Raw genomic sequence first — 13,577 nt, 5'->3', positions numbered from 1 at the left:
CAACGACAACGACTAAAGACTGATATGCAAACATTATGCAACAAATATTCCTTTTAATTATGTTTGCGGAAACAAAAGAAAAAATAACTAGAAACAGAGAGAATCACAGTTTTTGCCTTTACCTTTTCTTAAACGGACAGGGAAGCTAAGATCGTTAGCTTGTTTTCTATTGAGAGGGCTGTCTTTAGCTCGTCTGTAGCTAATGCTAAACCATGTTTTAAGATTCCTATCACCTGAAGCCCACATCAGCACATCTATACATATAGTAGCAAGCTACCTAACAAGCCAGCTGTCTTGGCAAGCCAAGGATACATCTGAAATGACGTTTCCTCCCGGTTCTTCAGCATAGTAGACGTGCTGCCACACTTAAGTCTGCTCTACGGTTGTCTATCTTTTCCCCTTTTTATGCCTTTTGTGCTTTGATCGTTGCCGAATCTATTGCTGCAGAGCAATATTCTGTTTACCTGCACTTTCCTAGTGCATATGGGTGTGACAGTCAGAGATTGTAAAGAAGAGAGACGGCCCAGTCCTTGTCGACTTCGCTTACCAGCTCTGGAGAAAAAGTGCTCGCCTGCACAGCAGGACAAAAAACTTGCTAAAAACTATGTATCCTTGCTTGTAGCTTGTAGTCAACTACATGCATCAACTGATGGACTGATATCATCTGTATGTGGGTCACGTCGCAACAAAGGCCCCCGACTTTTCTTCCCGTACTCGGAGCTCAGTTTACTGTTCAGCCGAAAGCTGAATTCACACATCTAGAAGTTTCATTTCTTCGTTTTGTTTTTTTTTCCATTTGACTCGTGTGAGAGTGATCTCATGAGGATTAAACAACTATGCAAATACAAGTATGCAAATGTTTAATATATGACAAATATGAAAACTCTTCAATATGATAGCCGAAGCCTGTGTGTATTGGTCATGTAGCAGATACTTTATATAACATTCGATGTATGACGCATTTAAATACAAAATTGCACGTTGCCAATTACTGTGACAACTATCAAAATGTCCAGAATTTGCCACTAGAATCGCAAAAATAATTGACGTACACAAATCTGAAAAAGAGTCTGAACGTCGCATCGCGTCAAACTGCACCCTCGTTTTCGCTGCTTCTCAACATGCCAGGGTCAAACGTGCGCTTGGCACCGACGCTAATCCTTGTACGATATAAACTACACGGGGAAACATTCTCACGTGTAACGTTATATAGCACGTCAGCGCGTACCGATATTGATTTCCTCCTTCCCATGTTCATGCATTATTAAATGGCTGTCTGCAGCCCGAGGAAGAGCACGTTTCCCTCGTCCACAGTATCGTCAGCTGAGTTAAACGGTGAAACGGAGTGAGAGCTCCCGTCTCTTACCAGCCGGCCCCACCCCGCCGCCGAGCAGCCTTCTGGCTTTTCGCCGTAGCCGTGCTGCTTCTTGATTTTTTTTTTTTTTTTTTTTGTGCATGTTTTTTGGTTGTTTTTTTTTTTATGCGGACGTCGGCGAAGGTTGCCCGGTGTCACGTTGTAACCTCCCCTGCCGATCGATCTCGCCGTCCTGCGCGCGGCGCTCTCAGAGGCGGTTGCTAGGCAACGGGAACCTGAGTGTGAGTGATGCAGGGGAGGGTGATGTTTAATTGCGCGCTTGATTCAGGGTCACTGGCGAAAAGCGTCGACGCCGGATCTCTTTAGCGACGGGATGAAAAAAACAAACTCGTGAGTGCGTGAGGGGGCCGCGTGTGACGGCAATAACCGCAGTGTGACGCTGCAACATGCGAGCAGGAAGAGACCCTGCCGCGGTGGGAATACAAAGCAGTAAATTACAGTCACAGATTCAATAGTCATGCCTCCTTGAGGGAGATGAGTGAATTTGTCCCCATTGTCTGTTCAAGTGGAAGTAAGCCCCTATTATGGGATGTCCTGCTATTGTCAAAAGCTGACTTTTTTCAGCTCTTTAACGTGTCTTTCAGTGTTACTGCCACGCCAAATAACACACCGATGACATTTGCAAATTTCTAGATGGGCTCTTCTTTTTTTTTTGTTCCCGCGCTGAAACAAGACGTTCAGTTTTTTTTTTGTTTTTTGTTTTTAACATTCTTGAACATCGTCCTTGTTTATTGTCGAAACTAGACCAGCAACATTAATTTGTTAAATCTGTCAATGGTCATAATGGGTCCCCTTTAAATGCATTGTGTATAATTTAGGATTTTATGTCACACCTACACTAAGACCGTCTCACCTTGTGTCGCTTTTGTTTTTTGTTTTTTTCGTTTTCACTGAAATGACTTTTTTGTGCATTTCTCACTCGTCTACGCCAAACGCTTCTCAAAATGTTGCTGCCGCTCCAATGAACAACACACCCGGACTGAATGCAGGAATTGAATGTGCCGCTGCCGCTGCAGGTGATGAAGACGTACCATATGTACCACACGGAGAGCCTGAGCGCCGAGAGCAAGCTGAAGGAGGCGGAGAAACAGGAGGAGAAGCACATCGGCAAGGCCAACGACATCGGCTCCGCCCTGCTGCGCTACGCCCACGATGAGCGCCCGCAGCGACGCAGCTCCGTCAAGAAGATGGAGAAGCTGAAGGAGAAGGTCTGTTGGCACTGCGCAGTCCTCGTGCATTGCGTCTGACTGTGTTTCAGGCGTTCTAATCCTGGTTAACCATCAGGTTGGCCAGCTCAGTGGTCCATTAGTAGAGTGTCCACCATGAAACTGGCAGGTTGTGGGTTCAATCTCCAGTAGGGTCATACCAAAGACTATAACAATGGCACCATTGCCTTCCGGCTTGGCACTCAGTACTTGGGGTTAGATCCCTCAGTGGATGGGTCAAAGGTCAAATGGGGAGGATGAATTTCACTTCCTTTGCGATTTGACAATCGGTGGGACTTTAACTTCGACCGGTCGAGTTGAAATGAACCACGAATGCTTTTGGTAGTTGTGACCTTCAATTGATCTGAGGTCCACTTCTGCTGCAAATGGCTCCGGAAAATGTAGCAGTGACCGCATCCGGCCCATTTCCGCTGCGTGCGGCGGCCGAGCGTGCACGTGCAAAGTCGCATTAAAAAGAGTTACACTGATGCCAGTAATGCATTCTCAGTCCGAACGCATTAGGAATCCATATTGTGTTGCATTTGATGGGACTTTCTCTGCGTCATTTTTTTTTTTCCTCCAGAGACAAGCCAAGTACTCTGAAAACAAACTCAAGTGCACAAAAGCGCGGAACGACTATCTGCTCAATCTGTCGGCGACCAACGCCCTGGTGGCCAAATACTACATCCATGACGTCTCCGACATGATCGACGTGAGTCACGGCGCATCTCGTCTTCCCGTTTGAAGACCACTTCCAGGGCCTCGGTTTGGGTTTGACTGACAAAATGTTTTTTTTTTTTTCTTGTCTGGGCCCAGTGTTGCGACCTGGGTTACCACGCGAGCCTCGCCCGCACCCTGCGGACCTACCTGTCGGCCGAGTACAGCCTGGAGACGTCCCGCCACGAGGGCCTGGACCTGCTGGAGGGGGCAGTGGACGCCATGGACATCAGGGGAGACAAGCACAAGTTCATGGACACGCACTGCCAGATCTTCTGCCCCCCGGCGTGCTTTGACTATCAGCCGCACATGGGCGACGAGGCGAGTCACGAGTCTTGCGAAAATTAAGTCTTTACTAAACAATAGTGGTCTGGTCTCCCAGAGAGTCTTGAAGGCCCCGATCTCTTAGAGGTTTCTGTGGAATTGGGAGCACAGATAGGAGAACAGGGCATCCTTTAATCCACCTTTTTGGTGTGTCCTATTCTGAACATCTATTTTTTTGTTGCCCAGTTGTTCGCCTTAAAAGGACATAGTCAAGCAGAATCAGGTGTGTGAGGTATGTGTAGATAAACATAAAAACAAAAGACATGCACAGTAAAGATGCATCTTGAGGGCACTTTGAGGCCAAGATGTGAGGAACAGTGCAAACACTATGAACATTACAATGAAACTTGTGAACATGAATAAAACGAGTCCGCCACCCTCTTCCAACCCCCAGGTGTGCCAGGTGAGCGCACAGCAGCCGGTCCAGACGGAGCTCCTGATGCGCCACCACCAGCTGCAGTCACGACTGGCCACGCTCAGGATCGAAAACGAAGAGGTGAGGGCCAACGTTGGTGTTTTTCCTCTCAGCGCTCCGTAGAAGTTTTGATTGTCAGTCAATGTCTTTGCAGTCAAAGTCCTTCAAACATGTTCTGCAGGACACGAAAATGGTTTCGAGGAAGGACTGTGATCAGTCACACTGACTGCACATCTGCGGTCTTGGTGAATGATTCTTTCACAGCTTCCTGGGGAAATACTCAATGTGCGAATCACTGAAAATATTGTTCATCTGTTTGAATCTCATGTGTCCCAGCTGTTTAGCGACAGTTGGGTTATGCTTCAGAGGTGTGAATGGATGTTTGAATAGAGCAGGTCTTAGAAAATAAGCTTGTAGTAGTTAGTTAGCAAACATTGCTACTTAGCTAACATTGTAACCTATGGCTCAAAATAACTCACTGTGGATGTAAGTGCGATGTTGTGATGCAGCACAGTAGATTTAGGTGTGAAAATGTTCATCTTGTATGTTTATTGGTGCGTTCAATTTGCATTGGAGGTGGAAAACACCTCGCGCACCAGTTAATAATGTTACAGGTGTAAGTTGGTTGGGAAGGAAGTGAAATGTACACACCGATTTATTTTCCGGTAGCATTGTTAGCTCGCACTTGCTCATAATAGCATTTAATAATAGCACAATTAGAACTTGTTAGAACAGTTTTTAAGGGTAACAAAGAAGAAGAAGACCTTTATTGATCCCACGGTGGGGACATTTGCATAATTACAGCAGCAAAAAAAAAACTGTTCAGTGCAAAAGATTGAGAATTATATTAACTAAAGATATAGACAACAATATAATATCTGTAGGTATAAACAGAAAAATAAAGAGCAAGATGTACATGTGCTACATACTCCGCTATAAATAGGTCTCTATTGCACCTTAGTGAGAAATTTACAGCTGTTGTGCATTTTGGTTTTTGGTGATTTTATAGAGAGCAATTGTACAGCCTGACGGCTGCAGGCAGGAATGACCTGCGGTCGCGCTCCTTCTTGCACTGAGGGTGCAGCGGTCTTGAGCTGAAGGAGCTGCTCAGACTCTCCACAGTGTGGTGCCGGGGGGTGGGAGCTGTTGTCCATGATGTTTCTGTCAGGAAACGGGCAGGATTTTGACCTTTCTGGGTTTGTGACTCAGCAATTATTTGTCTCCTCCAAAGCTGCTGCAGCCTCTCACAGCCGTCTAATGACTGCACTAATCTGGCCAGCCAGTGCTCCCTGTCGCGTCCGTGACAAGTCTCCAGTCTCCAGTCGATGCTGTCCTCACTTGCACTCAGCCCTCCTGAGTCTTGACCCTGGCTGCCGAGGTGGAAGCCGCGCCTTGCAGCAAGACGAGTCACTGTGACTCACACCGACCTGTTTAAATGTCATCCGGGTGTGCGAGCAGTGGACCCCAAGTGTGTCTGTGTGTGTGTGTGTGTGTGTGCTGTGCAACGCTGACTTCCGGTCTGTTTCGAGTTAATGTTTCATGTGGGAGAGCTCCACGCCAGGAAGCTCATTACTCTGTTGTTTACGGCGCGTCAGTCAAAGTGCTGTGAAGATGCCGTGCGGCGGCGCTGGGTTATTTATACCCCCTGCAGCTCGTTTCTGACTGAGGGATGATTTTGAAGAACAAAAAAAACGAATTCACCGCAAATTTTTTATTTTTCTGCAGGTGAAGAAGACTCTGGATGCGACGATGCAGACCCTCCAGGACATGCTGACTGTGGAGGACTTTGACGTGTCCGAGGCCTTCCAGCACAGCCAGTCCACCGAGTCGGTCAAGTCGGCCTCGTCTGACTCCTACATGAGCAAGGCCAACGTCAGCAAGCGGCGGGCCAATCAGCAAGAGACCGAGGGCTTCTACTTCACTGTGAGTTCAACTGCGAGGCGAAATGAGAAACGCAAAAAAAAGAACTAAAAAAGGCAGCGTGAGCCAGCACGCTCTATAATTAGAAACTGCTCTCTTTGTCTGTTCCTTTTGGTTTATTGTTGGTTGTTTTGTTTTTTTGCCTTGTTTCTCCGCTCATCTGCAGAAGTACAAGGAGTACTTGAACGGCAGCAACCTCATTGTCAAGCTGCAGGCCAAGCACGACCTCCTGAAGCAGACGCTGGGAGAAGGTACGACGTCCCGCCTTTAGCTGTGGAATGAAAAGTGCCCTTGATGTCCGTCTCTTTCATTAGGTCGGGCCGGGCCGGGCCGGGCCGGGCCGGGCCAGCGTGGCCAAGCATTCCTCAGTAGCCAAAACAGAAGGTCACTGTCACTGTAGACCTCTTTGATATGCAAATAACTCCAGGTGCTAAATGTATTCCAAACACTGACATTCGCGGTGATTTCTGAAAGACTTGTCATGTGACGGTTGATAAAGTGAAAGCATGACCTCTGGATACACGCAGCGGTCGGTTCATGGTGCTGGGCACACGTTTTTAAGGACATAATTTAAACACTGACTTGTGCCAAAATTTGTAAAGGACTACTTTCCTTTGTTCCACGTCAGCGTGCCGCTTCAGCAGCCAACATCTTGCAAGCATCTGCATCTGCTACGTTATCTTGGGCTAGCGGGTGAAGCTGCTAGAGTTATAGCACAGTGTAGTTTATCAACACTGTATTTATAGGTATTTTCTTTTACTGCTTCCTGTTTAGTTAAGTATTGATATTTTCTATCACATGGCATCTTTTTTTTCTTTCTTTTTTTATAATTGAGGTACTGTAAGTTCTGTACTGTCATTGCAGTTGTGTTGTTCCATTTTTGTAATTAATGTAAGACCACAAAGTCCAACACACAAACTCAAACAAAAGGTCCACATGTACTGGAGTTAAAGGGGATTTTGCTCAAACTTTGAACCAACAAACATGAATCGATTAGCGTTTTCCTCCTCAACCCGATGCTTGTGAACTTCCCAACATAAAGTGGTGTCGGAGTGGCGCAGGAAGCAGCGGCTTCATGCATGACGTGCTCCTCAAAACCGGCCGACCATTCCGAGCGTCCGATCAAAGACAAGCCCTAATTGTTTGCATGCTGTGAGTGTTGGCGTGTGTGCGTGCGTGCGTGCGTGTGTGAGAGAATGTGCTGCACTGCACATGCATATCGTGAAATCATCACGCTGTACAAATCAGCTCCCACAACCTCTTGCTCTTGTCGACCCATTTACCACTCTGCCCAGAAAGTTCTCTGGCCGGCCCCTTTATTTCGGGGGGTTCTTGTGTTTCTAGGGCGACCGCTGAATGACCACCGCCTGGCAGCGAGTCAAGCGCAGACCTCACTCTCCCTCCATTCACTCGGCCTGAATAGATGCCAGTATTCTCATAACACCCTCTCTGTCCCCATCTGCCAGCCCCGTATAGTCGGCCAGCACTCAACCGTGCAGCTAACTTCTGCGATTGTGAAGCTAACGTATGCTAATTTTCTCTCCTTCCTGCCTGTTTTTTTTTTTTTTCTCTCTTTTCAGGGGAAAGGGCTGAATATGGAACAACAAGGTAAGATGCCCTGTAGCTGGGCTCAATAAAGTAGATGATGATGATGTGGAAAAGCTTTCCTCTCTACTTGGATGTGGCAGTTAAAGATCAGTTTGTGGAAATTCTCGGCTTCCAGAACGATTATTGCCCTACAAAGCGTTTATTGTGGAAAAATAATGTATTAAGAAATTAAGAATTCAGGTATATGACTTTTTGAATCACCTTTAAACACCATTTCAACTATTTTCCTTTCAGTCTCACTGGCTCACTGCAAAGGGTCCAATCATTTTTCCACTAATCCTTCCAGAGGATCTCATATTACACTGGTTTTCAGATCTGCCAGTGGAGCAGCCTTGCAACAAATCATTATCCTAAATCGCAATAGAGCTCCTGAAAACACGACTTTTAGCCACGTGTTTGTAGCCTCCTGCGAAAACAGTTAAAACTTTGCTTTGTACATGTCCGGAATAGGACCGAAATGTGGCTGTGACATCACAGAGGGCTGCTTTCCAGAGCTGTGTGTAGTAGCGCACACTTTTCTAAAGATTAGATTGGAGACACACATTGGTAGAAATCATCAGTGAGGTTAAATCTGTTCAATATGGGACCTTTAGGGAATGCCATTGGAGTGCCATTGAGTGATGTTTTTTTGTTGTATTTGATGTGAAACAATTTAAGTCTTCGCTCTAGAAAGACCACTGGGCTAATCTAAAAATACATCTTAAATCTAATCAAATTCATTTTATACGTTTTTGCACATTTTCCACTATTATTATTGTTATCATTATTCTTATTATTACAGTCTAATTCCAAAGGTTGGCCTGAGATCGAACTGAATGAATTTTTGCTTAGAGTCGCCAAGAAAAGTTGAAACCTGTTTTGAATGCCGCACCTTTATCTGTACCCACTGATGTACCAACCATGGACCCCCGCCGTTTCCCCAGGCCCCCCACTCTGCCCCCTAAGCCCCAGAGAATGAGAAGGTGTAGACCTCGCTCCGTTTTTAACCGTAAGCTGTTTAACGGCAATATGGAGGCCTTCATCAAGGTACTGGCCCGTCCGCGCCCGCCTGCGTCTCCGCGAGCTCGGCTGCCTCGCTAGCGGCGCCTCGGAAGTTCTCTTGCCTCTGCCCACTCTCTCACCCAAGCGTTGGCTCGCTCGCTCACGCGCTCACTTTTCCCTCTTGCTCCCTGGCTTGGCCTTCACGCAGCCTCAGACGAGACACGGCGGTGGGGAGAAACTAATCAAGCTGGAGTTCGGGTGGGGGATTGATTTTTAATAAGCGCCTTTAATATTCTTTTTTTTTTTTCTCTCTCTCCTCTTCTGAGCCCCAGTGAACCCGTCACCCAAGACGTTGAATTCATTTTGGCTCCGAGGACAGCATCTGGCCGCTCACCATCCCTGTTAGGCCGGGCTAATAAACACGTGGCCTGGTGAACTCAAATGCCCAGTCGAGCAGGACGAGGAGAAACTGAATATGTGCAGTGAGGAGACGGAGAGTTTGGGGGGAGCTAAAAATAGCAATCTAAACATAGCACAACAAGAGGAATAAGCCGTTGCCTCTTGAAGAACCCATAATATCGCCCTGTTCAGATTTCTCTCCCGTGCGCCAGCCTTGTACAATGAATTTTCCGACAGCATATTTAGCCCTCTGTTTGCAGCCACCTGCTAAAACCAATGCTTCATCTGAGCTTCTCGCACGCAAGTCAGGCACCAGGTGGTTTTTCAGAGGGCTGTGGGTTTGCTGAGGGACGTCTGTGCCTCTTGTGACATCACAAAGGGCTGAAGTCCTGCTTTTGGCACACACTTACTGAAAGCCTGAGCAAACAAAAGAAGTCGTGGCTAATCCACGGAGACGCAACACTCAGCGGAAAACATAACAGACTGGATTTCTGAGCAATGTGGGGAGTTTGACTCATGTGATGATGAATCCTGTTTTGGATTGCTAAGTTTGGGGAAGAAAAGAGAACAGTGACACCTCAGCAGGTCTTAATGTTAATGTCTTGATAAAAGCTGCAACCTGGAGGAATTTACCTGTTGGGTAAGGATCCAACAGGTAAATCAAGCAGAAAATGTTTTTTTTTAATTCGCGTTTCCTGCCTCCTTTCCCCACAATGAGCCTCCAAGCAATGGGCTGACGCCCATCTCACCCCCGGCCCCCACCCCCGCCCCATGCAGGCTAGGGCTCCTTATCGCTTTCTCCCTCAGCGGGTGGCCTGTGTCTCTCACTAACCTCTTGTGGTTGTTGTTGTTGTTGTTGTTGTTGTCCTTGATGGTGGTGGTGGTGGTGGTGGTGGTGGTGCCTCTCTTCCTCTGTGTCCGTGCCTTACTGCTCTCTGCCCAGGGGAAGACGGAATGTGCGGGCCAGGAGCCAGGTACCCTGTCTTCTAGTGTGTGTGTGTGTGTGTGTGTGTGTGGAGGGAGGATTGGGGGGGTCGTCACACTGCCTTCAGTCCTGCTAACACTTTCCTGCGCTTCTGTCATGTTCCTCTCAAGTACTGCATTAGCTATGACATGTACTGTAAGCGCCTTATGCCCCGCAGTTTGCCTGCTGAGCTTTGCACTGTAGGCTTTGTGTCGCTAATTTAAATAGTCTTTAAAGTTACACTGGCCTGGTTAGATGTTTAGATGCTCTCTCTCTCTCTCTCTCTCTCTCTCCCCCCCCCCCTCTCTCTCTCTCTCTCTCCCTCCCTCTCTCTCTCTCTCTCTCTCTCTCTCTCTCTCTCTCTCTCTCTCTCTCTCTCTCTCTCTCTCTCTCTCTCTCTCTCTCTGATTTCTGCTGTTTATTTGCCTTGAACGCTTTCAGCCTTTCCACTAATGTCAAACCGAATTTCTCCGCTAGGACTCCGGCCAGCCGATACCAGTGGTGGTTGAGAGCTGCATTCGATACATCAACCTGTACGGTGGGTACCTGTTGTTGTCTCTGGTCACCCGTGCTTCATAAACTCGTGGAATGTGTTTTGCATCTGCCGGTCGTCCGTTTTGGCAGCAGCACCCGAGCGAATGACGGCGGACAGCAAGGGAACATAGATAAGTCAGACCTTGGTTGATGTGGATGGTGGCATAATATCTGTAATCAGCTGATAGAGAAAGAAAGGTCTTCACAGATGAGTCATCTGTGAAGTCCCCGGGAGTGAAAACATTGATGTTGAAAAATCCCATTAAATCCCAGATGTGGACGTTTCATCCACTTGAGTAGAGTCTAACTTCACCTCACTGTTGCCACTGACGGCCTGGAAAAGACAGCACTTAAAGGTGTTCTCACAAAAAGTGTGAGAACACCTTTAAGTGCTGTCTTCCTTTTAAATGACTTGTTGCTAATTAAAACACTTTGGGGTATCATTTAGACGTGTGTGCGTTTTCATCAGTGGGACCCTAAATAATTAAAATCTGATGAAGTGTTAACTTTAAGTCAGGATTGTTAGGTTGGGACACAGCAGGATGGGAATGCCAATAGTGTTAAATGTCAAATGCTAATAAAATCTGATTACGAATGAATGAAACAAAATCACAATAAAAAATGGTTTTCATTTTTCTTCTAAACAACAGGCTTAACTTACTATTTATAACAGACCATATGTATATTTTTGTTTGTTGGCCTCTGAATGAAATGTTAGACTTTGTGAAGAATTTAGCTCCAGATGTTGCTTCATTGGCTCTATAGCGCAACGTGCAAATAAAATTCAGTAAATGAGCTTTTGTAAACTATGTTTCTGTCGCAACCTCCTCTAATGTCTGTCTTTGCACACAGGTCTTCAGCAACAGGGTATATTTCGGGTGCCGGGCTCCCAGGTCGAAGTCAACGATATTAAAAATGCATTTGAACGAGGTGAGTCCCGGTGTACGCGGTCATCTTCTCCTGATTGATTTTAAATTGCGTCTCGCTCGCCTCAAAAGCCACAATGGTCTCCCTCGGGCTGCCAGAGTGCAAACAAAAAGGGCCCCGCGTGCGTCTTGATGACTGTATCGCGCATCGACTTAATCCCTGAAAGGACGATCGCTGAAACTTTGTAACGACTTGCAACAACTCGGAGTGCATCACCGCCGCTTTTGTGCTGCAGACAGAGACAGCAGGGAAACGTGTAATTGAGTGTGTGATCACTGCGCAGGGGAGGATCCGCTGGTTGATGACCAGACGGACCAGGACATCAACTCAGTGGCAGGAGTTCTGAAACTCTACTTCAGGGGCCTGGAAAACCCGCTGTTCCCCAAGGAGCGATTCCTCGATTTCATATCCACAACCAGTGAGTTGATATTAATTTTGGCATTTGTTCACTCAATTCTTCTACAACGCATAACAAAAAAAAAACTGATTGACGACCTCCACGACCTTCCTAATTGTCTTGACAATATTTCATATTGCCGGCATTTTTGTCAGGACAGACGAAGCCATCAAGAAAAGGTTAGATTCCACCCGTGTCAAAGAGATGAGTGTTTCTGAGCCGTTTGACTCACCGAGTCAGTCACCCGGAGTTTGTTGGAATCCGTGCGCACACAGAAGCTCCACCCACTCCCAGTCCTCTGTGATTCATATCGCTGCACAATGGAAACGAGAGAATGAACAAACAGAACGCAGCTATTCTCAAAGGGGAAGCATTTTTTTTCCTCTCTCTCGCTTTCTCAAGTGAGTGATTTGTTCATTTTGTGAGTGGGGCCGGGCTGAGTAATTGGTTCGTTTCCAGCTTAGTATAATAGCGAGGGAGGGAAGTAGGGAGCTGAAACAAGAAACCAGAGCTGTTGCTTTCTCCACAGGGCTAATGCAGCCATTAGCTTGACACAGTCATCTGAGTGCAGTTAGAATAGCAGTTGCTCAATAGTGATCTGGTCCCTTCTTTGCAGTTTGCTTGAGTCAGCCAATGAGTTAATAGAGACTTGGAATAATGACTCTGGTTTCAGTAAATCGACCAATCGTTTTTGGATAATTCACTCTGGACTCAATTGTGAGGTGTTGCCATAGGAATCTGAACGTCATCTGCCATCATTGAGCTCTTTCTCAACTTTATTATTTTCTTTTATACAACTGTTACACATGCTTTGCCCAGATTGGCATTTACTGTACACACGCTCCTGTTTCTGTGCAACGTATTTATATAAGTAAAGTTTTTGCATGCAAAAATTCTGCAGCATTCCGGTCCTTGTTCATAAAATACTGACATTGTGTCTTCAGCAGAGTTTTTTTTTTTGGTTTGAGCAGAATTTGAAAAATCCTCAAGCGACTTAGGCGTATTTCTCACACTTTCTCCGTTCTGCTTCAGAGCTCGACTCGGGCGGAGAAAGAGCTCATCAGCTGCAGCAGATCACCATGGCTCTTCAGCGGCCCGTCATCATCGTCATGAGATACTTGTTTGCGTTTTTGAATCAGTAAGTCCCGTCGCACCTCCTCGGCTCACCAGTTTGGCTCCGACGACGCCGGAGCAAGGTGTAAGCTTTGTGCTTGTCCTCCAGTCTGTCTCAGTACAGTGACGAGAACATGATGGACCCCTACAATCTGGCCATTTGCTTTGGTCCGACGCTGATGCCAATACCAGATGACCAGGACCCCGTGTCCTGCCAGGCCCACGTTAACGAGGTCATTAAGACAATTATCATCCACCATGAGGCCATCTTCCCATCCCAGCGTGAGTTGGACGGGCCTGTGTATGAAAAGTGCATGGCTGGCGGGGAAGAGTACTGGTGAGTGTCCGACAACTCGTCTATTGTGGGGACAAAATGTTTGTTTTGTTTGTTTCATCGAAAGAGTGAAGAAAACAACTGATTTTTTTTTTTTTAGTTTGTTTGTTTTTCAGTCATGAACAAAAGACAAAATACTACTAAAGACTCCACTGTGAATGGGAGCAAATGATGTGGGAGAGTTGAGAAACAGATCATTTAACCAAAAAACGATAAGCTGCAAACTCAAATGTGACAAAAGCATTAAATTGGATGTGGGCTGTGATGCATTTGAGCAAATGTTGTGCTTTAGTGCATGAATGATAACAATGCTTGTTCATTTTAGTAATGTAGTGTGATCAGACTGTGTCCTGCAAAAAGTCTG

At 46.4% G+C, this 13,577-nt stretch overlaps 1 protein-coding gene across 2 annotated transcripts in view; it reads left to right on the top strand.

Moving 5' to 3' along the window:
* Window positions 1–13,577, top strand: part of LOC142895710 (SLIT-ROBO Rho GTPase-activating protein 3-like) — a 36,629-nt gene that overhangs the window by 16,607 nt on the left and 6,445 nt on the right. The window contains exons 5-17 of one of the 2 annotated variants that reach the window (XM_076036939.1): window positions 2,392–2,583; window positions 3,164–3,292; window positions 3,397–3,618; window positions 4,016–4,117; window positions 5,762–5,959; window positions 6,123–6,207; window positions 7,537–7,564; window positions 8,488–8,590; window positions 10,386–10,446; window positions 11,295–11,372; window positions 11,653–11,787; window positions 12,799–12,904; window positions 12,989–13,216. In XM_076036939.1, the coding sequence (XP_075893054.1) occupies window positions 2,392–2,583; window positions 3,164–3,292; window positions 3,397–3,618; window positions 4,016–4,117; window positions 5,762–5,959; window positions 6,123–6,207; window positions 7,537–7,564; window positions 8,488–8,590; window positions 10,386–10,446; window positions 11,295–11,372; window positions 11,653–11,787; window positions 12,799–12,904; window positions 12,989–13,216 (1,667 nt within the window). Of the gene's footprint in view, window positions 1–2,391; window positions 2,584–3,163; window positions 3,293–3,396; window positions 3,619–4,015; window positions 4,118–5,761; window positions 5,960–6,122; window positions 6,208–7,536; window positions 7,565–8,487; window positions 8,591–9,887; window positions 9,919–10,385; window positions 10,447–11,294; window positions 11,373–11,652; window positions 11,788–12,798; window positions 12,905–12,988; window positions 13,217–13,577 lie in introns of both variants that reach the window. The other variant, XM_076036940.1, reaches the window with a different exon arrangement.

Source organism: Nelusetta ayraudi, unplaced genomic scaffold (genome assembly GCF_046127955.1).
Source record: "Nelusetta ayraudi isolate G7.1 ecotype Tasmania unplaced genomic scaffold, CSIRO-AGI_Nayr_v1 ptg000050l, whole genome shotgun sequence".
NCBI lineage: Eukaryota > Metazoa > Chordata > Actinopteri > Tetraodontiformes > Monacanthidae > Nelusetta > Nelusetta ayraudi.
Note: the sequence above shows the minus strand (reverse complement) of the source record. Positions and strands in the feature narration are given on the sequence as shown.